The sequence below is a fragment of the Carassius carassius genome, chromosome 28, assembly GCF_963082965.1.
Source record: "Carassius carassius chromosome 28, fCarCar2.1, whole genome shotgun sequence".
Taxonomy (NCBI): domain Eukaryota; kingdom Metazoa; phylum Chordata; class Actinopteri; order Cypriniformes; family Cyprinidae; genus Carassius; species Carassius carassius.
In genome coordinates this window covers 6,187,922-6,213,366 of record NC_081782.1, presented here as the reverse complement: position 1 = coordinate 6,213,366, position 25,445 = coordinate 6,187,922, and the positions used below count along the sequence as shown (strand labels likewise).

The 25,445-nt window shown below is 35.2% G+C and overlaps 1 protein-coding gene across 1 annotated transcript; it reads right to left on the bottom strand.

Moving 5' to 3' along the window:
* Positions 1-900: 900 nt before the first annotated feature.
* On the bottom strand, positions 901-17,068 carry LOC132107587 (NACHT, LRR and PYD domains-containing protein 3-like). Its single transcript, XM_059513697.1, has 17 exons — positions 15,313-17,068; positions 12,171-12,266; positions 11,975-12,077; positions 11,633-11,829; positions 11,386-11,559; positions 11,116-11,289; positions 8,213-8,386; positions 6,775-6,948; positions 6,306-6,479; positions 5,911-6,084; positions 5,529-5,702; positions 5,235-5,408; positions 4,817-4,990; positions 4,490-4,663; positions 2,541-2,714; positions 2,172-2,339; positions 901-1,992 (listed from the first exon to the last, which is right to left on the bottom strand). Exons 1-17 carry the CDS (start codon positions 17,058-17,060, stop codon positions 1,845-1,847), a joined length of 4,374 nt encoding a protein of 1,457 aa, XP_059369680.1. The 5' UTR covers positions 17,061-17,068; the 3' UTR covers positions 901-1,844.
* Between the last annotated feature and the right edge of the window lie 8,377 nt (positions 17,069-25,445).

The following is a 25,445-nucleotide window of genomic DNA, read 5'->3' as shown; positions in this document are numbered from 1 at the left end:
AACAAGTTTTTGTAGTTATAGCTCCTCCTAACTTTAAACAAGTCCTTCGGTGAAGAACCAGTATGAGGCATCTTTCAACTCGAAGTATTTCCATGACATCAAAAAAAAAAAAAAAAAAAAAAAAAAAAACTGCAGATAAAGAAGACGGATACAGGGAGGGTTTGCTGTCAATAAAGAATCAAAATAGAAAAAGAGAAGAACATGTCTGGAAAAAAAATAAGCAACCAAATTAGAAACACAAAAAGATACCCAGCCCTGACCCCCCCCCCCCCCCCCCCCTCCAAATAAATAAATAAATAAATAAAATAACCTCATGGTTGAACTAAACATAACGATTTAGCAGCATCCCCATCTCATAAGGGGATTTGGAAATAATTTAGGTTTTGCACTCTATGATCATTGTACTCTCTTAATGTTTAATGAGACTCCAATCCAGAGGTCATTTGTGAACATGCGCCTTGTCGACTTTTTCCATTTCATTTCAGCATCCTTCTTTTCCCGTCAATATGCTGTAAAAAAATTATGTTCCATTTCATAATGTTGTTCTGTTTCCTGCAACCATCTCCTCTATCTTTTCCAGGAGTTCAGTGACCTAAGATCCACCACACCCCAGTTCTTAGTATTGAGAACATGATACATGTTCCTACATTTCTCAGTGAGCCACTGGAGGGCATCAACATCACTTGCAATGTATAACTCTATAGGAGGTTCTCCTATAGTTCATCTCCAACAGATAACAGGACCAATGTTTGATTCCAGACTCTTTCACCAAAAAGAATCCATGATTTTCTTGAATGCATTTTTCTCTTCCTCAAGACTCAATGCTCTAGACTAAAATTAAGTGTAACAATCAATGTTTATCACCAACCTGAAAAACATTTTGAACTATGTGGATTCATAATGACACTGAATAATGACACGTTAATGGATAAATGTCTGGATCAGTCATTTAAAATAATGTATTAACCGCTGTTATATACAGGTAATGTATTTTCAGAGACATTGTGTTGCCTTGTATAGCTTGATTACAGAGAACTTAACTTTATTTCTTTATTTCTGCTGCTTAATTGAGCCAAGTGGTTAAAAACAGTCAGGTGTGTTTGATTCCCAAAAACAAACAGACCCATAACAAAGGAATCAATGTGAAATACAACATTTAAGCTCCACAATGAGCCAAAATCATATTTACTAAATGAATGAATGAATGAATAAATTGTGAACATATAGAACATAGTGAGCAAAGGTGTACAAAAAAGGAGAAAGAGCAAAAAATTGCTTTAAAAATTAAAAGTCGTGTTTAAAAAGCCAAACTTTTAGAGATGTTGACGACATATAGCTGTACACAGAATAGAGGTCCAACCTATTTTAGCCAGGTCCACTCATTTGCAGATTTATTGCCTCACCACTGGTAAAGATATATAACTACTCAGATGATTCTCGAATCACTATAACTATTTGCCTTTATGAAATGTATGTTGCCCTCTGCTGGTAAATGATTTACATTTAGTCCATTGTGTCCTCTGAACAGTCTTCCCTGTGACTCCAGTAGGGGCATCAAAACATCATATGACTAAAATTGAAAAGAAACAAAGTTAGAGACACTGCAGTCTTTATGGCCAAATCATCATTTAATATCTGGGGAATAAGAAGTCGTCAAGTAAAAACCAAAGAGACATTTATTCAGGGCATTTATTTCAAGTTACACAAATCTGCTAATGTGGTCCACATATAACCACTGAACTGAATAAAGTTAGAAAATAAGTAAACAGCCAATATGCCTTATTGTAGTTTCAGTCTGGATGACAAGATCTTACCTGAATATTTCCACTTCACATAAAAAATGCTTAGTAAAACACAGCAAAAAGCAGCTGCACTCCTAGATCCTCAAGTTTATTAAAAGACAGATCCACATATTTCAGATATGATTTATCTGATCCAAGAAGAGCAGCCAGAGCAGAACATCCTTCATATGTGAAACCACAATGTTTCAACCTGTAAAATAGAGAGCAGTAAGAAACTCGTAACTTTATTTATATCAAAGTCATACACGAGCACTACCACTAGGCCACATCTCCAAAAAAACACACAAACAACAACAGCAAAAAAACTGTGTATATGTTTCTTTTCCGTCATTAATTAAATGATCACACTTGTGTGTTAGAGATATTTACTTAAGTATCTCCAGTTTACAGTCCTCCAGTCCAGTACTTAGAAGATTCACTCCTAAATCTCCTAGTTTATTATCAGACAGATCCAGCTCTCTCAGGTGTGAGGGGTTTGATCGGAGAGCTGAAGCCAGAGCAGCACAACCTTCATCTGTAACACCACAATCATGCAGCCTGCGGAGAAAACAATAACGGTTTATTCTATAGGAGAATAGGTTCCTTATAAAACCATGGTTCATATGTGAACAATCTATTTATAGAATATTGTAATGGGTTTGCTTCAAAACTAGTCAATACACTATTCATGCATGCTCACAACAGTAATATAACCCATTTACTAGTGTATATATCATAAGAAAAACTGTCAAAAGATACCCAAGCATCTCCAGTTTACAATGCGGATTGCCCAGTCCAGTAGAGAGCAGGTTCATTCCTGAGTCTGACAGTTTATTTTTAGACAGATCCAGCTGTCTCAGGTGTGTGGGGTTTGATGTCAAAGCTGAAGAAAGAGCCGCACAACCTTCATCTGTGATGCCACAACTCACCAGCCTGCAGAGAAAACATTTTTCATTAAAGATAAACTTAAAGGGTTAGTTCATCCAAAAATCAAAATTATGTCATTAATAACTCACCCTCATGTTGTTCCAAACCCGTGAGACCTCCGTTCATCTTCTGAACACAGTTTAAGATATTTTAGATTTAGTCCGAGAGCTCTCAGTCCCTCCATTGAAACTGTGTGTACGGTATACTGTCCATGTCCAGAAAGGTAAGAAAAACATCATCAAAGTAGTCCATTTGACATCATAGGGTCAGTGCAAAAACTATGACTTTATTCAGCATTGTCTTCTCTTCCGGGTCTGTTGTGAGAGAGTTCAAAAGCAGTTTAGTGATCTCCGGTTCGCGAACGAATCATTCAGTGTAACCGGATCTTCTTGAACCAGTTCACCAAATTGAACTGAATCATTTAAAACGGTTTGTGTCTCCAATAAGCATTAATCCACAAATGACTTAAGCTTTTACATTTTTTAAAGTGGCTGACAATCCCTCTGATTTAAAACAAACCAATATCCCGGAGTAATGCATGCACTCAAACAGTACACTGACTGAACTGCTGTGAAGAGAGAACTGAAGATGAACACCGAGCCGAGCCAGATAATGAACAATAGACTGACTCGTTCTCGAGTCAAGAACCGGTTGCATCGGTTTTCGGATCACCAGTAGTTCTTTCGGACAGTTAGATTCAATAAACCGGTTGAAGAAAACGGTTCACCGGTTCTTTTGCGCTCGATGTAATGACATCATTTGCGATGATTGCCCTTGATTCAAGCCTTTGGTTTACCCGCGTTCATAACATTAGCACAGAATCAGTTCAGAGTCAATCACCAAAAAAAAAAACAGTTCGGTTGAGATGCTCTGTGTGTCATTCTGCTTCACGCTGAATCACACATGCGCAGTATCATCAGCTCCTCGGTTCTCGAATCAGACTCGTTTGACAGAAATGGTTCTTGACTCGAGAACGAGTCAATCTTTTGTTCGTTATCTGGCTTGGCTCTGTGTTCATCTTCAGTTCTCTCTTCACAGCAGTTCAGTCAGTGTACTGTTTGAGTGCATGCATTACTCCGGGATATTGGTTTGTTTCAACTCAGAGGGAGTGTCAGCCACATTAAAAAAAGTTAACAGCTTAAGTCATTTGTGAATTAATGCTTATTGGAGACGTGAACCATTTTAAACGATTCAGTTCGATTTGATGAACTGGTTCAAGAAGATCCGGTTACATCGAATGATTCGTTCGCGAACCGGATATCACTAAACTGCAGTGGTTTGAAATCTCACAACAGACACGGAAGAGAAGACAATACTGAATAAAGTCGTAGTTTTTGCTATTTTTGGACCAAAATATATTTTCGATGCTTCAAAAAATTCTAACTGACCCTATGATGTCACATGGACTACCTTTTTATGTTTTTATTAGCTTTCTGGACATGGACAGTAGACCGTACACACAGTTTCAATGGAGGGACTGAGAGCTCTCGGACTAAATCTAAAATATCTAAAACTGTGTTCCAAAGATGAACGGAGGTCTCATGGGTTTGGAACAACATGAGGGTGAGTTATTAATTACATAATTTAGATTTTTGGGTGAACTAACCCTTTAAGTCTTAAACCACTTACCAGTATGCAACCTTAGATGTGTAGAGTACTATATATAAAAACCAGATTCACTCAGAATTGTGAAAAAAAACAAAAACTAAAAAACTATCAACCAGAATTGTGAGTGATTATAAACTAAATAGTGTTTGGCTAAATAAATATTATGGTCTCACCTCAGTGTTTCCAGTTGGCAGTAATAATTCTCCAGTCCACTAGAGAGCATCTGTACTCCTGAATCTTCTACTTTATTGCCAGACAGATCTAGCTCTCTCAAGTCTGAGGGGTTTGATCTCAGAGCTGAAGCCAGAGAAGCACAACCTTCATCTGTGATACCACAATTCACCAACCTAAAGAAAAACAAAGCACAATCTTCAACTGTTTAGTTCAAGACACATAGCTGTGATGCTGACCTCCTAGAATAACTTAAAACAAAAATCACAATTAAAATGAACAATTAAAAATAAATAAATAAAGATTAACACTGGAAATTATGATCTTACTTAAATGTTGCAAGTTTAGATAGATGACTCTTTGGTCCAGCAAAAAAAAACTTAACTCCAGAATCTCCTAGTTTATTATCAGACAGATCCAGCTCTCTCAAGTTTGAGAAGTTTAATGTCAGAGGAGAGGCCAGCGAAAAACAATCTTCATCTGTGAGATCACAGTCATTCAATCTGGAGAAAGAAAAATGACACTTTTCCTTTTCTCAGCATGACAAACACTTCCTCATAGTTGTAGACAGTATTCCATAAGGACTAAGGATAAGCTTCCTTATTCCTTAGAGTTAAGAAGGAACATCCTGATCAAAGTGGGATTACAGTTTAACCGTGTTATGTATCACAATAATTAAAAAATAAAAACCAAAAATATGTTTTTTGAGACCCAATTCTGTTGCAAGACTCAGAGAAATGATCTTACTTCAGTGTCTCCAGTTTAAAGCAAGGATTCTCCAGTGCATCGGAGAGTAGCTTTATTCCTAAATGTCCAAGTTTATTCCCAGACAGATCCAGGTTTCTAAAGTGTGAGGAGCTGGATCTCAGAGCTGATACCAGTGCAACACAGCTGTTATCTGTAATATCACAACTCACTAACCTGCAGAGAAAACAATAACATATGGTTCACTTTTTCACAGTTGTCTCTATCAGATTAAAGTTGCTTTGCTGTAACTACTGAATGTAACTAGCTTTTATTTGACACTCAAATTAATCTTACTTGAGTGTTTCAAGTTTAGAGTAAGGGATCTCCAATGCAGTGGAGAGCATATGTACTCCAAAGTCTCCTACTTTATTTCCAGACAGATCCAGCTCTATCAGGTGTGAGGGGTTTGATCTCAGCGCTGAGGCTAGAGCTGCAAAACCTTCCTCTGTGATACCACAATCTTTAAATCTGAAGAACAGCAACATGTCATCACTGCATTTAGGGCACACAGCTCATTTCATAAGATTTTGGAGAAACCACTCATTAGTATGTCACTATAGTTTATAAAACATATTGTAAGAATTTACCATACAGGACCACAATCTAGATATTCTAAAAATAAAAAAATGTTCATACTAGTATAGATGAATTTCATCACTCAAAGAGATTATCTTACTTCAATGTTTCCAGTTTCCAGTAAGCACTTTCCATTACAGCAGAGAGCAGCATCATATCGAAGTGACTTAGATTATTCCCAGACAGATCTAGCTCTCTCAGGTGTGAGGGGTTTGATCGGAGAGCTGAAGCCAGAGCAGCACAACCTTCATCTGTGATACTACAACTCACCAATCTGTAGGAATAAAACGACAAAACACTTTTTTCCTATTTTTTTTTTTTACTTCAAGACACACTGATCTTGTGGTTTATATACTGTATGTATATATATATATATATATATATATATATATATATATATATATATATATATATATATATATATATATTAAATTTTGAGATTTTCTTGAATTTTATTTCCCATCTCAGGTTTGCAACTTCAATTCATGATCTTACTTCAACACTTCCAGTTTCCAGCAAGGATTTTCCATTACAGCAGAAAGCAGCATCATATCGAAGTAACTTAGGTTATTCTCAGACAGATCCAACTCTCTTAGGTGTGAGGAGTTTGATCCCAGAGCTGAAGCCAGTTCAGCACAACCTTCCTCTGTTAAACCACAACTCAACAACCTGCAGCGAATGGGGAAAAAACAGTACATGTTGTTACAGGTCATAATCAAAATAGACATCATGTTTATATATTGACATTAGAATAATATAGGGGTTCTCAAAAGTTTAAAATTGTTGCTTAAATTATTACACTTGGTCCAACAATATGTTGAATATGTCATCACATGCTTGCTTTTTAGTTCAAGATATCATGGGCAGTACAAGGGTGAGTTTCTGGGCTTAAGTCTTCAGTGTTTTTTGTTTGTTTGCTTCTCATTTATTTGACACTCAAAATCTCAAATTAAAATTATCTTACTTAAATTTCTCCAGTTTGCATGAAGGATTCATCAGTCCAGCAGAGAGCATTATCATGTCTAAATCATTTAGGCTATTCTGTGACAGATCCAGTTCTCTCAGGTGTGAGGTGTTTGATGCCAGAGCTGAAGCCAGAGGACCACAACCTTCATCTGTTATTCCACAACCAATCAACCTGCAGAGATTAAAATTACATGTTCCTTTTTCTCACTTCCATATCAGATAAAACAATAACCTTACAAAACATTTTAGTATGTTCCCATAGATGTAACTAGATTCTTAAAAAAGACCCATAAATCACTTTACAAGATTAATGCATATTTAATTGTAGTGGTTAACCATATCAGCATGGTCCTTTAGTTTTTTTTTTGTTTTTTTTTTTTTGATAACGATGAGTTGGTTTTAACAATTTCTTTCTTTGTGGAAAAAATACAGGATAATAAAATTGCAGAACAGAATCAAGTTGCTATATAAATCAGAATTTTAAGTTTAAATTTTTTTTTATTCTAAATTATTTCAGTACATAGTAGAAAACTTTTAAATAAAAAAAAATGTGCGTGCAGCAATTAATCATGACTAATCACATAAAATAAAAATAAAAGTAAACAAATATAAAAGTAAATAAGTTAAAAGTTGTTGTGCACATAATGTGTGTGTGTACTGTGTATATTTATTTTGTAAATACACATTTTTATATTTTTGAAAAATGCTGTTTATATATAAAAAAAATTTTTTATACAATATAAGTTATATGAAAATAAATACATACATGCAAATACATGTAAATATTTTCTAAATATATGTGCCTTTATATATAGATAATAAATATACACAGTTTACACATTTTGAAAGTGATTAATCACGATTAATCATTGCCCAGTACTAATAAAAATGTATTTCATCAATGCTGTGCATGTGTTATTTACCATCTTTAAATTAAAATGAGTGATATCACATCTGCTTACATTTACAATATATCAGTCACAGTGATCGCTATAATATCAGCTAAAAACAGCTAAAATGTAGAGGGGATCGAGTTTTTTTAGTGGTTGGGCATTGATTATGGATTAATCTGTTGCTTGAGATTAAAGTGGCACCTTCCCTATCCATTTTAAGTCTCTTTTAAAAACACTTGTTTAATCTGGCCTATTAATATCCCATTTTATTACATTATATTATGGTCTTCTTTTATATGTCATTCCTTGGGTTTTTAATTCATGTTTTATTCTTTCTTTTATGTGTTTATGGTTTGACTTTAATGTTCTGTACTTTGGTCAGACTTGTGGCTGTTTTTAAATGTGCTTTACAAATAAATGAACTTGATCAACAATTTCACTGTAGTTTGGCCACACAAACAAAGAAATGTTATTGTTATTGAGAACCAGATCTTTTGCAACAAAAATTTAACATCACCATTTTATGGATTTTAGTGGTCTTACTTAAGTGTTCCAAGTTCAGACAAATTATTTTCGAGTCCAGCGGAAAGCAACATCACTCCTAAACCTTCTAGTTTATTTCCAGACAGATCAAGTTCTCTCAGATGTGAGAGGTTTGATGACAGGGCAGAAGCCAGAGCTCCACAACCTTCATATGTGATACCACAGTCATTTAACCTGCAAAACAAAAATATAACACGATTGAACCTTCAGGGACTGCAGAACAACCTGAAATCTTGAACTGATAAAGTTGGCATTTTATGGTCATTTGACTTCAAAAGACACTGAGAGAACCTGACGATTTACCTCAGTGTTTCCAGTTTACGAGGACTCGCCATGGCACCAGAGAGCAGATTTACTCCTGTAAATCCTAGATAACTCGTCAGATCCATTTATGACGGCTTTGATCAATGATAACACAACACACTTCACTCTCTCTGAAGTTAGTTCGACCCACTTGTAAAAAAGGACGGATAAATTAAAGACTCACATGCATAGAGCCAACAACAACAAGGTGTCAGTTCTCTTTCACATTCATGAGAGGAATCACGCAGCAGTAAACCATTAACTGTCTATGAACATTACTGATATTAGCCTACACAGAATGATGCTAAATGTAACAGTCTTAAAACAGCCGATAAAAAATTAAGATTTTTTTTTCAGCGTTACATAAACGTAATCTTTCAAAAAGTCACGGTTAATTATACATCTGTAACAACAAATAGACGTATTCCATCGATTCTCTGAACTAAAAGTTTCGTTTTCGATTACTGTTCGTGTACATGTCTGCAGTCACGCCATCTGCGCTTCAAGTTCATAAACTGAGGCTGACATAATTTTCCTCCTGTAAGATGCCTCATAGCTCAGTTTGATCTAAATAAAGTTGACATGCATGCAGAAATGCATACGTTTACAGGCTATTCCACAAGATATTGACATACGTAGACACGATTGTTGCCTGCTGTCGTGTAGGTTATGTCACGTCATTGAATACGTCAATGCATTGTGCTATTCACCTTGATTCCTGTAGGAGGCGTTGTTGTGATCGTTCTGGAGTGCAGAAGATTTTATTATATGATTTACTGTATGCGGATTTAAAAGAAAAACCTTTAGTAAATTCGAAAATATCACAAGCACAGTAAGAGCTCCTTTAGCATATTTGGTTAACTTCTAATACATAATATATATCGTACTTTTAGACTTATGATACATATAGAGTGCATTTATTACAAGCTGTTATGTTTATGACTGAAGTATTTAATCATCTAGTCAAGGATATATATATATATATATATTTAGGTAAAATACCATACATACTATAATCAACATCAATTACAACTTAAATGTCAAAATGTTGTAATATCAATAATACTTAGTTATCATAAAGCCTTATGATGCATCTGCCAGTGTTAACTAAAATTAAAGTAAAAGACCTCTTATAAGGGACTTTTTACCAACATACTTCAAGTCTTGCTTTTCTTTGCTTAACCATGTAAAATATATCTGTGTATGGGATGGTGTTGCACACATATGTAAATACACACACACACACACACATAAAATGACTGAGAACTTTAAAAAGAAAGGGGGCTTTTTATGTATAAATAAAAAATGGTCTATATAGTCTGTGTAATTCATAGTAGTTTTTTTTTATTAAAAGTTGCTAATAACTGAACAAAGATAAACTCTCAGAAAAAAGGTAAGCTTTCACTGGGGCAGTACCTCTTTATAAGATACACATTTTTATCTAAAAAGTACATATTGGTACCTCTATTGCTTTTATAAAATCTGAAACTCACCATTTATTTTGAGAGCCTGACACAATTAGTCCTTCACCTGAAGCACAAATAAAGACTCACCGGCCACACTACAACCTCGATTCAATAGTCAATAGCCATCAATTATTCCAATATAACAACATAGCCATTGATAATTCTGTTTATTATTTTAATTATTTTAATTAGCACACAAAAATATAAAACAATTGTTTGTAATTATAGTTAATTAATTGTATAAAATGACATTTAAATATGTGACATTGACTTAACCTGCATTAACAAAGAAAAAAAAAATAACCTTAGTTAAAATCAATGTTCATTATAGATTTGATTCTTTTCTGAATGTATTTGTGAATTACATACACTTGCTTAAGAAACATATTACAAAATATGACAGAATTAAACAGAATAATAATTTTAAAAAATCTAGTTCGGTTTCTTGTTAACCAAACAGGTAGCCTTAAAAATACTGCATTCCAAAAAAAAAAAAAAATATTTACAGCTTAAAACATTGCCATTGTGATAAAGAAACACATAGAGATTGAAAGACAGATAGGGCAATGTTTTGCTGTGATATGCATGTGTCAACATTTATTGTACCGTACTCTAAATACTCTATATTTATATATTAGTCTTCACATGCACTCTTCAATATATACATTTACTATTGACATGAGCAGATTGTAAAAAAAAAAAAAAATTCAATGCTGTAATTAAAACATTACTGTCAAACATTATTGTCAAAGATTAGGCCTATTGGAGTATGTTATATACAGGAATAACTATATAATTTTTTGCACTTTAAAATTTCATGTTTAAAATAAATACATAAAAATCACCCAATAATGGATTGTCCAAAGTAAAAGAATGAATGCTGAAAAGTTCAGTGCTTATTCACAAGGGCGAGGTGGATCTTGTGTCAGCCTGTGTCATATGAGTAGTAATTCATGTTTAATTGTGCAGCAGGATCATTGTTGCTCCTGACATTTCAATACTCTGAGTAAGATTCAGATCTGCAAGTGGATAGACTGCAAGAAAAGCAAAGACAAGTAACAAATAAATAACATCTCTACAAGTGCTATATAAGTGCTATAACAAGTCTCAGTAAACTATCCCATTAAAACTCACTTGACTTTTTTCAGCTTATTTTCTGGCTGTTCCCTAAGAGCTAAGAGGCGATCCTCTGTCGACTTTCCTATTTCATTCCCAGACAGATGTAGCTTATTCAAGTCTGACAGGTTTAATGTCAGAACAGAAATCAGAGCATCACAACCTTCATCAGTAATACCACAATCATTCAACCTGCAGAAGCAACAAAAACACATCCCCACAGTTCAACACACAAATTTGTGATTTTTGAGTTTGACTTGCAGAGTAATTCAAGTTCTGTGACTCTACCCGAGTGTCTGCAGTTTACAGTGAGGACTCCGCAATGCACCAGACAGCAGCTTCAGCCCTGAGTCTCCTATGAGATTGTTAGACAGATTCAGCTCTTTCAGCTCTGAGAGGTTTGATGTCAGAGCCAAAGTCAGAGCATCACAACCTTTGTGAGTGATACCACAACCAGTCAGCCTGCACAGAGAAATGTATTAGGATACACTGTACTTGGGGTCAGGTAATGTGTAACCCAGAAAAAATTTCTTACCATAATTGTTCAAGGCCAATAGCAGGACACTTTGGTCCTTTAGAAAGAAGCTTAATTCCAGAGTCTCCCAGTTTATTCTCAGACAGATCCATCACTTTCAGGTGTGTGGGGTTTGATCTCAGCGCTGAAGCCAGAGCAGCACAACTTTTATCTGTGAGACCACATTCCATCAGCCTACAGACACAACAAAGACAGATCTTTCACCTGTTTTATTCATAAAACACAGATCAGTTCACCAGTAACCATGTGAGCAGAATAGATGAGTTCATACCTCAAAATTTTCAGTTGACATTTAGGGTTCTGTAGAACAACAGATAGCCAATTCGCTCCCAAATCTCTTACATTATTTGTAGTCAGATCCAGCTCTCTCAGGTATGAGGGGTTTGATGCCTGAGCTGAATGTAGAGCAGCACAACCTTCATCTGTTACATGACATTTCTTCAGCCTAAAGACAGAACAATGACAAGCTTATTTGTATGTATGTATATTGTGGGCAGACTTAGGTATTCTGTTAAAACAATGACCAAAGAGAACATACTTCAGTTTCTCTACTTTACAAAGAGGATTTTTTAGTCCATCAGACAGACACTGTACTCCTCTATCTCCTAGTTCATTACATGACAGATCCAGTTCTCTCAGGTGTGAAGGGTTTGATATGAGAGCTGAAGCCAGAGCAGCACAGCCTTCATTTTTGACACCACAATCATTTAGCCTACAAAGAAAAAAATAAAAATTCTCTTTCAGTTCAAGCAAGATCAAATGCTTCTTCATAAAAAATTTACCTACAATATGCACATTTTTTGTACTTGCTTTTATATATATATATATATATATATATACAGGTCCTTCTCAAAAAATTAGCATATTGTGATAAAGTTCATTATTTTCCATAATGTAATGATAAAAATTAAACTTTAATATATTTTAGATTCATTGCACACCAACTGAAATATTTCAGGTCTTTTATTGTTTTAAAACTGATGATTTTGGCATACAGCTCATGAAAACCCAAAATTCCTATCTCAAAAAATTAGCATATCATGAAAAGGTTCTCTAAACAAGCTATTAACCTAATCATCTGAATCAACTAATTAACTCTAAACACCTGGAAAAGATTCCTGAGGCTTTTAAAAACTCCCACTCAAAACCGCAATCATGGGTAAGACTGCCGACCTGACTGCTGTCCAGAAGGCCATCAGTGACACCCTCAAGCGAGAGGGTAAGACACAGAAAGAAATTTCTGAATGAATAGGCTGTTCCCAGAGTGCTGTATCAAGGCACCTCATTGGGAAGTCTGTGGGAAGGAAAAAGTGTGGCAAAAAACGCTGCACAACGAGAAGAGGTTACCGGACTCTGAGGAAGATTGTGGAGAAGGACCGATTCCAGACCTTGGGGGACCTGTGGAAGCAGTGGACTGAGTCTGGAGTAGAAACATCCAGAGCCACCGTGCACAGGCGTGTGCAGGAAATGGGCTACAGAGAAGCAGCACTGGACTGTTGCTTAGTGGTCCAAAGTACTTTTTTCGGATGAAAGCAAATTTTGCATGTCATTCGGAAATCAAGGTGCCAGAGTCTGGAGGAATACTGGGGAAAAGGAAATGCCAAAATGCCTGAAGTCCAGTGTCAAGTACCCACAGTCAGTGATGGTTTGGGGTGCCATGTCAGCTGCTGGTGTTGGTCCACTGTGTTTTATCAAGGGCAGGGTCAATGCAGCTAGTTATCAGGAGATTTTGGAGCACCTCATGCTTCCATCTGCTTTTATGGAGATGAAGATTTCGTTTTTCAGCATGACCTGGCACCTGCTCACAGTGCCAAAACCACTGGTAAATGGTTTACTGACCATGGTATTACTGTGCTCAATTGGCCTGCCAACTCTCCTGACCTGAACCCCATAGGGAATCTGTGGGATATTGTGAAGAGAAAGTTGAAAGACGCAAGACCCAAAGCTCTGGATGAGCTTAAGGCCGCTATCGAAGCATCCTGGGCCTCCATAACACCTCAGCAGTGCCACAGGCTGATTGCCTCCATGACCAGGCCGCATTGAAGCAGTCATTTCTGCAAAAGGATTCCCGACCAAGTATTGAGTGCATAACTGAACATAATTATTTGAAGGTTGACTTTTTTTTGTATTAAAAACACTTTTCTTTTATTGGTCTGATGAAATATGCAAATTTTTTGAGATAGGAATTTTGGCTTTTCATGAGCTGTATGCCAAAATCATCAGTATTAAAACAATAAAAGACCTGAAATATTTCAGTTGGTGTGCAATGAATCTAAAATATATGAAAGTTTAATTTTTATCATTACATTATGGAAAATAATGAACTTTATTACAATATGCTAATTTTTTGAGAAGGATATATATATATATATATATATATATATATATATATATATATATATATAGAGAGAGAGAGAGAGAGAGAGAGAGTAGGCTTATGCATCAAAATAATAAGAATGGTTACCCCAGTTTCTGTAGTTTGCAATTACAATTTCCCAGTCCTTCAGAGAGCAACTTCACTCCTGCATCCTTTAATTCATTTCCATTCAGTTGCATTTCCATTAGACATGAAGACTCAGAGGCAAGAGCTTCGGCCAGAGGATGGCAGCACTTTGGTGTCAGTTCACAATGAGCAAGTCTTTGAAAAATAGCAAAAATGACACAAGGCTTTATTTCACAATAAATCAATTGATATAAACTAAAAAGTAAGTAGTTTAGAACTGAAGATCTTTGCCCGAACCCGACGGGCTTAATTTCTATAATCTTACACGGGCTCGGATCGGGCTCGCGGCCCCGTTTGCTAGGTAAACGGGCATGTGATGTGTTTCGATTAGCGGGAGAAAGATGCGAAAATGGATGCTGAGTTAGGTGTAATGGAGGCTTGCCTCTTGCGATTACTTTTTGGTTGCACCAGCTACTAAAGCAAAGTCTGAGGTGTGGAAAAGTTTTGACCATGTTTATAATGAGAATAATGAGTGAATAATGACGCACCATCAGTGAGTGCAGGAATGCGCTGAAGCCATCTACAGTGGATTCAATCATTTTCCTCCACAAAAACATGTAGGCTTAGCCTAATCTCTGTGAGTAAAGGTTTTTCAAATGATAACTAAATATTCATTGAGTCTTAAATGCATAATGTGGACAGAGTATTTACACTAATGTTGGCATTATTATTTTATTAAATGTCAGCTGCTAGTGGCGAAGCAAATCCGGCAGATCCTTTATCTTAATATTGCCAAATACCCATCTTAATTAAAAAATTATCTTAATTTAATTTGTTAAAAAAAACTCGTTTTTATTGATGCGTTGGTCTATTTATAGGCTAAATGAGCCTGTCTATTTAGAGTGCTGAGATGTTACAGAGGACTTATCTTATTTCTTTATTCCAACTTCCAAGTGGTCTAGTCTACATTAGTTATGAATAAATTATGTTAAAACATGTTTAAATGACTCATTCTTGACAAAAGGCAAAAGAGCTGTATGCGTGCGCATATTTGAATAATGTTGGGCTGTAAACGGGTTCGTGCTTTTAAAAAGCTATCAAACAAAATGTACTTGACGGGCTCTGGCCGAAACCAGTCGGGCTCGGGTCCTGTGGGGCCTAACATTTATGCCCCGATAACAACTCTAAGACAGTTTGTATCATGGAATTGCATAAATGCATTGTCATTATGACATACCGAACTGATTTGGATGCTTTAACCACAGGCACAAGATGCTGAAGAACTTGCACCGTTCGTGCACAGTTGGTTTTCCAGGCAAATGCCTTCAATTCAAAGACATCCAAGTTCTTTGAAGTCAGAAGAACAAACACGACAGCTGACCACTGTAAAGGGGTTAATTTGGCTGTGGTAAGAGCTCTTTGATTGAGATAACGCTGAATTTGTTCCATTAGTGAACTGTCACCCAGATCATTAAGGCAGTGGAACAGACTGATGAATTTATCTGGGTTGGGATATTCCTGTATCTTCTTCTTGATGTATTCGACTGTTTTCTCTAAATTGTGGCTCCTGGGTTCTGTCTGTGACAGAAGAACTTTTAAAAGAGTCTGATTGGAATAAAGCGAGAAGCCCAGAAGGAAGCGAAGAAATAGGCCCAGGTGTCTATTTTTATTTTGTAAGGTCTCATCAACAGCTTTCTGATGCAGGTCAAATATTGTAATCTGTGTATTTGTTCCTTTATGAGATGGTTCAGTAATTTGGTGTAACACACTGATTTTCTGTGTTGTAAAGGTGTGATGCACATACATAGCAGCCAGATGTTCCTGAATGCTGAGGTGAACAAAGCAGTAGATTTTCCCTGAATCCAACCCAAACTCCTCTCTGAAGATCTGAGTGCACAACCCTGAGTACACTGATGCTTCTGTCACATCGATGCCAGATTCTTTCAGATCCTCTTCATAGAAGATAGCACTGCGTTTCACAAGCTGCTGAAAAGCCAGTTTTGCCAGTTTGAGGATCATGTCTTCATCTGTTATGTTCTTTTCATAGTCTTTTTCATGATTGATTTTTATATGAATGATTAGGAAGTGTGTGAACATTTGAGTGAGAGTCTTGGGAATCTCTCCACTCTTTGCTTGACTCAACATCTTTTCTAGAACTGTGGCTGAGATCCAGCAGAACACTGGGATGTGACACATGATGTAGAGGCTCCTCGATGACTTCAGGTGTGAGATGATTTTCTCAGCCAGGATCTGATCACTGATTCTCTTCCTGAAGTATTGGACCTTCTGAGGGTCATTGAAGCCTCGTACCTCTGTCACTCGATGGACAATCTCAGAGGGGATGAGATCAGTTGATGCTGGTCTGGAGGTGATCCAGATGAGAGCAGAGGGAAGCAGATTCCCCACAATGAGGTTTGTTAGCAGCACGTCTACTGATGTCTCTTTGGTTGCATCCAGTAAAATCTCATTGGCGGGAAAATCTAAGAGAAAACGGCACTCGTCTAGACCATCAAAGATAAACAACACTTTACATTTATCACTGAAAATGGCCATTTCCTTTATTTCAGGGAAAAAAACTTGGAGAAGATCTAAAAGACTGAGCTTTTTGTCATTTATCAAATTGAGCTCTCTGAAAGGAAGTGGAAATATGAATGGGATGTCCTGATTTGCTTTCCCTTCAGCCCAGTCCAGAATGAACTTCTGCACAGAGACTGTTTTTCCAATGCCAGCGAATCCTTTAGTCAGCACAATTCTGATGGGCTGGTTTTGTCCAGGTAACGGTGTGAAAATGTCATTGCAGTTGATTGGTCTATCCTCTGTCACTAATTTTAAAGCTGCTGTTTCAATCTGTCTTATCTCACATTCTTTAATCATTTCTTTAGCATCTGTGATGTAGAGCTCAGTATAGATCTCATTTAGGAGTGTTGGACTTCCTTGCTGTTCTGTTCCTTCATGTAAAAACTTAAATTTTTTCATCAGTTTCATTTGGAGTTGAAGTCTGCAAAATGTAAATAATCACACATCACTCATATGTAAATGCACTGTAATTATGTTGAAGAAGAGTGATGTATTATGCAAAAATAAAACATGACTTTTATTTGATTATTTTAAGTATTCCTCATGTGTCAGATGTCTTACTTGCACTGTGTGTATGCAGATTCCTGGGAATCATACTCATTTATGGACACAGCACTGCTTAGCCTTTCCTGCTTTGTTAACCTAGAGTAATAGATTTAGGAAGCATAGACAGATTTACTAAATATTCAGAACATTACTAATATACATCAGACCTTATAAAGTTTAATTTAAAACAGCTCATCTGTTGTATGTTTGTTTTTAGTAATCAACTAAGAGCTTCACATTTATCTAGCAATTACTGTTTGTTTAAACAAATATTTATTTATGCATTATTTGTAGATAGTTTATAAATAAATACTGATGTAAAAGCTGTAAGGATAAAATAGTAAAATAATTTATGTAAACAAATAATGAAATGCTTAAGTGTACTGTTTTGTAATATATATATTTTTTATTAATCTGAATGTTCATAGACCATTAAGTGGTTAAAGACACACAGCTGTGCTGAATCTGATCTTCCCTGTTGACTTAAACTGAAGCAAAGCACATATTTCCTTCATGCAATAAATACAATTTTGGAAAACAGTGCAGTAATTATAGCAGCCATTTTATTTTATGTGTGAAAAATATTTGTTAAATAATGTATAATTTTGATCATTGATACATGTTTGTCCTATCTGTAAATTTACTTGTGTTTATAATGTTTAACAGACGATGACAGATGGTTTTCACTTCTAATGGACACACAGCTGGGCACTGCTGATCTCTTCTGCCTGTAAATGGAAATATTATACTTCATATACAACAGTAAATAAACGAAAAACTTTAATAGACTGTTCAGAATAACAGTAACAAAGATAGCTGCACGCAGCAGTTACGGGGTCAAGCACTACAGAAGCAAGCATCAGACCAACTGCAGAAATTAGTAATTCAAGCCATTTTAGGATAATTTTAGTCAAAAAGGCAGAAAAATCCCAAATACATTTTGTCAGCATGGTCTGAAGATGATATGATTCAATTTGGTAAAAATTTAACCAACGGTCTAGGAAGAGATCCAAAAAGAAGGAAGAGGATCAAAACGGAAGACAGGAAGTTTGGCTAACAATGGCAACACTGATTACTGTTCTCAACATGACCCAAGGATTCTATTAATACCACTCTCATTACAATAGGCAAAATGCACAGAAATGTATCTACTGATATAAAACTGTTTGAGTACTTTCAGGTCATGGTCTCGATGATACATACAAAGTTTAGTAATGGTACACCAATGCACTTGAATAGCATTCTATATCATAATAATCTATTATGGTCAATGGCAATTTCATGTTTTGTTCAATTATAGCGCCACCAAGAGACACAATCCCATCACATTTTGTATGTGTCCTTAGAGTGTGCCCATACATATTTGCATCAAATTTGGTGAAAAATATCTTATTTTGTTTTGGAGTTATAGACATTTTTATGAGAAGAGAAAAAATGACTGATGGATGACTTTGTTTTGCATTTTTTTGCCACTTAATATCAATATTTTGACAATTTGGCATCAACGTTTAGCCAGGCATGCTATGTTCTCATATTTCCTATGGTGTTTATTGTGTCGATCAGAGTAACGGTTTCTAAGATATTGGCAGAGGTGGGTAGAGTACCCAAAAACTGTACTCAAGTAAAAGTAAAAGTACTAGTCTTGAATAGTTACTTGAGTAAGAGTAAAAGAGTATTGGATAAAAAATCTACTCAAGTAGTTAGTTACTAGTTACTTTGGGCCATATATACTGAGCCTATTTTTATTTAGATATATAGATAAAATGTATGTAATGTGTGCGTGTATAAATGTATATATTTCATCAGCCTTTACTCCAATTTATGTAATTTATTATAAAGCCCTGTCTGTTTACTTAAGTAACAGATATAGGTGTCATGCCATAACATATTTTTAATACGACTGACTTTATATTAAATGTGAATTTAACATTGAAAGTTAATGTGATATAAATATTGCTACTAATCTTTCATTGTTCAGAAAGAGAGCAAATAACATTTACAATCAAGATCATATTCACTGACAGTCTAGATTTCAATCACTCTCAGAAACTCCCATTAAAATCACTGAAACTGTTAACACTGTGAAATCAATATCTTATTTACAGATTCGTACACACATCTGCACTTTGTTGTTTCTGACGAGAGAATTCACCAGAAAGAGGTATTCAGTCAGTGAGCGAGTGAAGGAAGCACCGGGATTTCAGCGATGACTCATCGGAACGCCTCTGATTGGCCAATGCTTTAATAAGCTCAAAAGAATCATGTGTGATTGGTTATAATGCACAGTGCTGTAAAAACACATCTGGCTCAGCGCCAGCAAGCAATCACAGATCTGAATTTAGCAGCTGATGATATGACTTGCTGAACGTACTCGCACCAGTGGGATTGTATTAAAATTAATAAAATCTTAATCTGCTATTTTTTGTCTTTTGGAAGCTGCATTCAACTTGACTCCCCTCTGTTATAAGCCACACGTACAACAAACTAATGCCACAGGTATCGTGTACTGTAATCGAATGTAGCCCAAGTTATTACCTGTTAAACAGTAGACAGCACACGCGGTGTTCATCTAATAAGGATCTCCATCGCAAGCAAATAATACCCTTTGGCGATTGGCTTTCAATTCAGTGCAGTTCCATAGCCCCGTTTTCAACGCTGCTGATGTTCTTATTAAACTTTACAACTCTGAGTGAACCACATCAGATGCTCAGCGCGTGCGGCAGGGAACTGAACGACTCATTCAAACTGATTCATGAACCAATTCACTCGTTTGCCAATTGGTTTGATCAAGCCTTTGAACAGAATTGACTCAATAGAATGAATCATTCGCGAATGGGCATCGCTCATTGTCCAGAGAAAAGTAGACGGCGCGTTTGGAATAAACTGAAGCATTTATAACATTTATTGCATTAAGATAAAGTAACGAGAGGAGCGTCGCCCACAGTAACGAAGTAAAAGTACAGATTTTCCCCCAAAAATTACTCAAGTAAATGTAACGAAGTAAATGTAACTCGTTACTACCCACCTCTGGATATTGGAAAATGTTTTATAAGTGCTAAAATGCAATGTTTCACAAACCATAAGGCAAAACCTGACATTTTTGGTATTGCTGGACTCCCCAAGGATTCAGGAGTCTAAATAAGTGTCTCTCCAGAAAATAAGTGGACCATACCCAAAGATATAAGCATGTCAATATTTGATTATACCACTAGGTGGCACTGGCTCAAAACATCTCAGGCTCCTTTAGGACATATCATTGATGACCCATACCAAGTTTCATAACGATATGTCAATATGTTTGAAAATATAGCATTTTAATAAAAAACATTATAAATGTTCGATGGCCAAAATGGATGACATGGGAAAATTGGGTAAAAATAAACTCGGTATGATGTTATTCAAAATTTGATAAACCTAACCTAAAGAAACCAGTTTTATGATTTTTGGCCAAAACATTCAGAAGTTCAGATGTTTTTTTTTTTTTTATACCTTCTGACCACTATTTGGCACAGCGCCAAAACACTGCAGGTACTCTCAGGTCATGCTTGTTATAAAACATGCCGAGTTTGGTCTCAATACGCAACACTGTTGCAGAGATGCAGCCTCAGATCCATTTTAGTGTGCTTTTCATCAAATTTGTTCACGTGTTATTCGAGAATGGTTTGAAGAAAAGACTTGAATTCCATATCTTTTAGCGAGCATGATTTCAAGATGAACTGAGCCAATTTAGGTGAGAATCAGACAAACAGTCGAGGATGAGTTCGAAAAAGTACGTTTTATATAAATAGCGAAAAAACTAAACCTTTACAAATTTTTTTTTATTTTTTTGTGTATTATCATAAACATGGGTAAAGTTTTGGACAAGTGGTGGTGTTGGAGAGTTTGAGTTAGAGACCCCAAATTTGCTATGGTTATTGTTGAGACTGTCCTCTATCAGTGTGCCAAATATCACAACTTTCCCGTAAGCGGTTCTATGGGCTTCCATAGACTCAATCAAGCGTGGAAGAAATGGAAGAAGAAGAATATTCATGCCAATGAAAACAGTAGGTGCCTATGCACCTTCAATGCTTGGCCCCTAATAAGTAGCAATCGCAAATATTACTTTAATTTGCAATCTTAATACAGATTTAGATCATTTCCACGTGTAAAACCATGTCAATTCAAATATTTGATTTAACAAATTAAAATATTGGCAAAATAATTAATTAACATTTAATTACCATTAAATGTATTTATTACAAATTTAAATGTGTTATTAACTGCATCTAACACAATAAGTTGCAACAGTAAATTATTAATTATGCATTTTTTTAATGATTCAGTTATAATTATGTGTAAAATATGTTTTTATATAATTCTGACATTTTAATGAGAGATAGGAAGTGATAGTGACACAAGATTGTCCATAAAGGTACCTGTCTTCAGAAGTGCTGCCACCTTTGAATTCATTATGCAGTTGCATTGATGCGTTACTCTTTAAGGACACACAGCTGGGGACTACAGAGTCCGATGTGTTCTCCCTGTAAAGGTGCAGTTTTTACTTCATTTATAAAAGTAAAAACAACATCAGCAGCAACAACAACTATGTGCTCTGAATACATTCATTAAACTTAAAACTTTCTGTCGGGACTTAGCCTGCCTCAAATCTATATTTCTGAAATAAATATTTGCAATTGTTATGTCATGAGCAATTTTCTTCATTGATGCATGTTTGTCCTATCTATAAATTTACCTGTGTTTAGAACTGTGGTCACATTTAAAATCAGCAAGTGGCAGACCCTTTGATGTGTCACTGCTCATGGACACACAGCTGGGCTCTGGTGAGTCTGATCTCTTCTGCCTGTAAACAGAGAATAGATTATACTTCATATACAACACTTTAAACCAAATAAAACTAAACAAAAAATACCATGTTCAGAAAAACAGTAACAATAAGTAACAATCACACATATTACTTGCATTTTAAACTTAATACAGTTTTACATAATTCCCACATAAATTATGAAATATTAGTGAAATAATTACATTTCTGAAAAAATAAAAAACATAAATAAAGTTATACAATTAAATATATTTATTATTACAAATGTTAATATTAAATATGATTGATTGCATCTAAGTTGTGATTAATAACAGGAAATTATTTATTCATTTTTACTGATTCACAGTCATAATTATTTGTATGTGTTTCTCCACTAAACTTATTAAATATCTGTTTTTATATTATTTTAAGATTACATTTTCGGAAGAGGAAGTGAGTGAGTGAAAAAAGATTGTCCATAAATGTACCTGTCTTCAGAAGCGTTGTCATCTTTCAATTCAACATACAGTTTCTTCGATGCGTCATTCTTCCTGGAGAGACTGGGTACTTCAGGGTCTAATGTCTGATGCCTGTAATAGTGCAAATTTGACTTCATTTATAATAATAAGGAAAACAACCATAATAATCTGTTCAAAATGAACTGTTAATAAACCTGACTTCTCAAATCCTTTTTTTTTCTTTTTCTTTTTCTTTCTTTATGCTTACTTGAGTGCAGGAATTTCACTTTGCAGTAAAGGGTCCATTGCAGTTTACTTAATAGCACAGTCACTGGTTCTGAAAATCTCATTAACTGTTACTGGGCTACAGAAAAATAAGTGTTTCAGTTAGAAATGCATTTTATATACAGCAGTGATTTAAAATGACTTTCATAAAATATTTAAAACGAGTTTTTAAAATGTATCTAAATATAAATGAATTATGAGAAATTATGAGTGAAAAAGAACTGATGCAGTGCAAGACAAAAATGTTATGAACTAAAGGTGTATATATATATATATATAATTATTATTATTCAAAGACTACTGCACCTTATGTGTTCATTGTGCTCCAGTGACGTTTAATATACCAAAGATTTTTCACTTTGAACAGCCTAATCCATCACCTGTTGAGCAAGTTTAAAACAACAAACTCCAGCCTTTACAAACACACTGCAATCCACTGTTATTGCACTTGTGTAAAAACATTTTTACATTTTATGTTGGCATTATATTTAGGTTTTATTTTATAAGCCTAAAGCTCTTATAAAATAGACATGACAAGAGTTATGGTAGTGATACAATAATTTTATTTTCCCACATTGCTGTTGCCTTAGGCCCATTCACACAAAGAACTATAACTAGAGGAGAATGGGGCAAAACCTTTTTGACTTTTTCAGTTTGTGTAAATCCACATGGGGTTCAGAGTAGACAATTTTTCCTTTACAACAATTACACACTTGTCTAGTACAAATATGTGGTTTTGTTTCATAATTATAGTCTATATTTTTTTATTTATCACACGTGACAAGTGGAAACTGTTGGGGCACATTGTAACATGACCATATGACAGCTTGAAATATTATCTGATCTTATGAGAAAAAAAATGTCAATAAAATTAACTTTTTTTATTAAAATAATTGCGTTTTTAAAGTATTAAAAATAAACGATTTTTGGAGTTTAACAATGAACACAATGCAAACAGGGCCCCATGCTTGGGACAGATAAAGAAACACATTCAGAAAACGATTATGAGCACAACACTCCGCGCCCTACACACACAGCTCTCACAGAACAGGAGACAAATAGCCAAAAAATTATTTGTGAACTCTGAACCTCAGTCTTTATTCACCTGTTTCTCACGTTTTCTCATTAAAATTTAGGAGGGTAATTTGTGTAAATCAATTGTTTAATGTCATTTAATAGCATAGCTAATGGCGAGGCATATTGTAACGCAGTGTTACAACGTTTCCCATCTGCGCAACTGGGAACTAAAACTGGTTAGTGGTTACTGTCTTCTGCTAGATAGCGAAGCATTAAATAATTGATAAATAACAGAACGAAGATTAAAATAATATCAGATTTGCTTCATAATATATATATATATATATATATATATATATATATATATATATATATATATATATATATATATATATATATATATATATATATATATATATATATGTTCTCTTCAAAAAATATCTTAATACAGCTTTTGGAATTTTGGCACTTTTTTTCTCTCTATATAGATGTGTATACAACCAGCCTAGTAAATATTCAGCTACATTTTATGCTAGCACGTGTGGAAATGTAATCCATCCACGTAGTTTGTGCACCGCGCTTTAAAACCGCTTTAAGAGAAGAGGAGAAAAGATATCCAAAACCAAAAGATATACAAAAACCACTTACAGCCAATTGACATGCGTCTAAAGCGAGCTCTGAGGGTTCATAAAAAACGATTCAGCTTGCGCTTAAAATAAAGTAGGCTAATCGTCCGTTTGTATGCACAACAAAGAAACAGGCTTTATTTCTTCGAAGGGAGATTCACTTATTTTTTATAAGTAGCCTATTTCACAATCTATTTCATTTACATACTGTAATATTTAAAAATGTAATAAATTGAACTTACCCACAGTTTTACCCGAGCTTTAGATGCTGCGCTTTACACGAAATGAAAGTAGGCTACATGTTCTATTTTCCTCAGCAAATAATGCATTCAAATTGCTATAACCTGTCTTACTGGAAATTTAGCTTTATTGTTACATTTACTAATTGGGCTGAGTTTTAAAACAGACAACACCCTCATAGCTGCAGACGGTGACATGATGTGACCTTCAGTAACTCTCTGGAAATTCCAACCTTATTTCTCCACGATTCAAGTTTATCCATCCATTTGCGAAGACCAGAAATTAGACGATTTTTCTTTTCTTTCTTTAAGTTTGCAATTAAGTAGTAATAATTATAACTTTTCCTTGGAAATAGTGCAGGAGTGTTCAGTTTCTATAGTTTAAATCAAAAATTAAGTGTATTATTCTGAAATAGCTTATAAGCAGGATTTGTGGTGACACACCATTACAGATGCATTAAACATAAACAAGTGTTCAGTGATAGTTCAGAAAAGCCTCCAGTTTACTTCCTATTAATCTTTAGTGTACACCTGTGGGTACACTTTAACATGACATGCACTAAACACATTCTGGCCTATATATGTCAGTACACCACAGAAATGTCTGTTTTGTAGAGGGCACGTTGATCAGGAGGGCTAGCAGGGCAGTCTGTCTCATATCCATCATAACACACTGATGTGATACTGTCTTCTGCTCTCCAGCTCTTTGCCCTCTGGTACAGACTGGGCAGAAGGTTTCCAGCAGGGTCTCTCAGCTCATCTCCACCATTACCATTGAAATTCCCACACAGGCCACACACAACTCATAGTAACTACTGGGC

Excerpts from the sequence above, each read along its gene's own strand:
- LOC132107587 (XM_059513697.1), bottom strand. The coding sequence starts at position 17,060 with ATGAAACTGATGAAAAAATTTAAGTTTTTACATGAAGGAACAGAACAG. Across the intron at positions 11,560-11,632 it reads ATTGGCCTTGAACAATTATG|GCTGACTGGTTGTGGTATCA; the intron begins GTAAGAAATTTT and ends TTCTCTGTGCAG. Across the intron at positions 5,703-5,910 it reads TGGAAACTGGAAACATTGAA|ATTTAAAGATTGTGGTATCA; the intron begins GTAAGATAATCT and ends GCTGTTCTTCAG.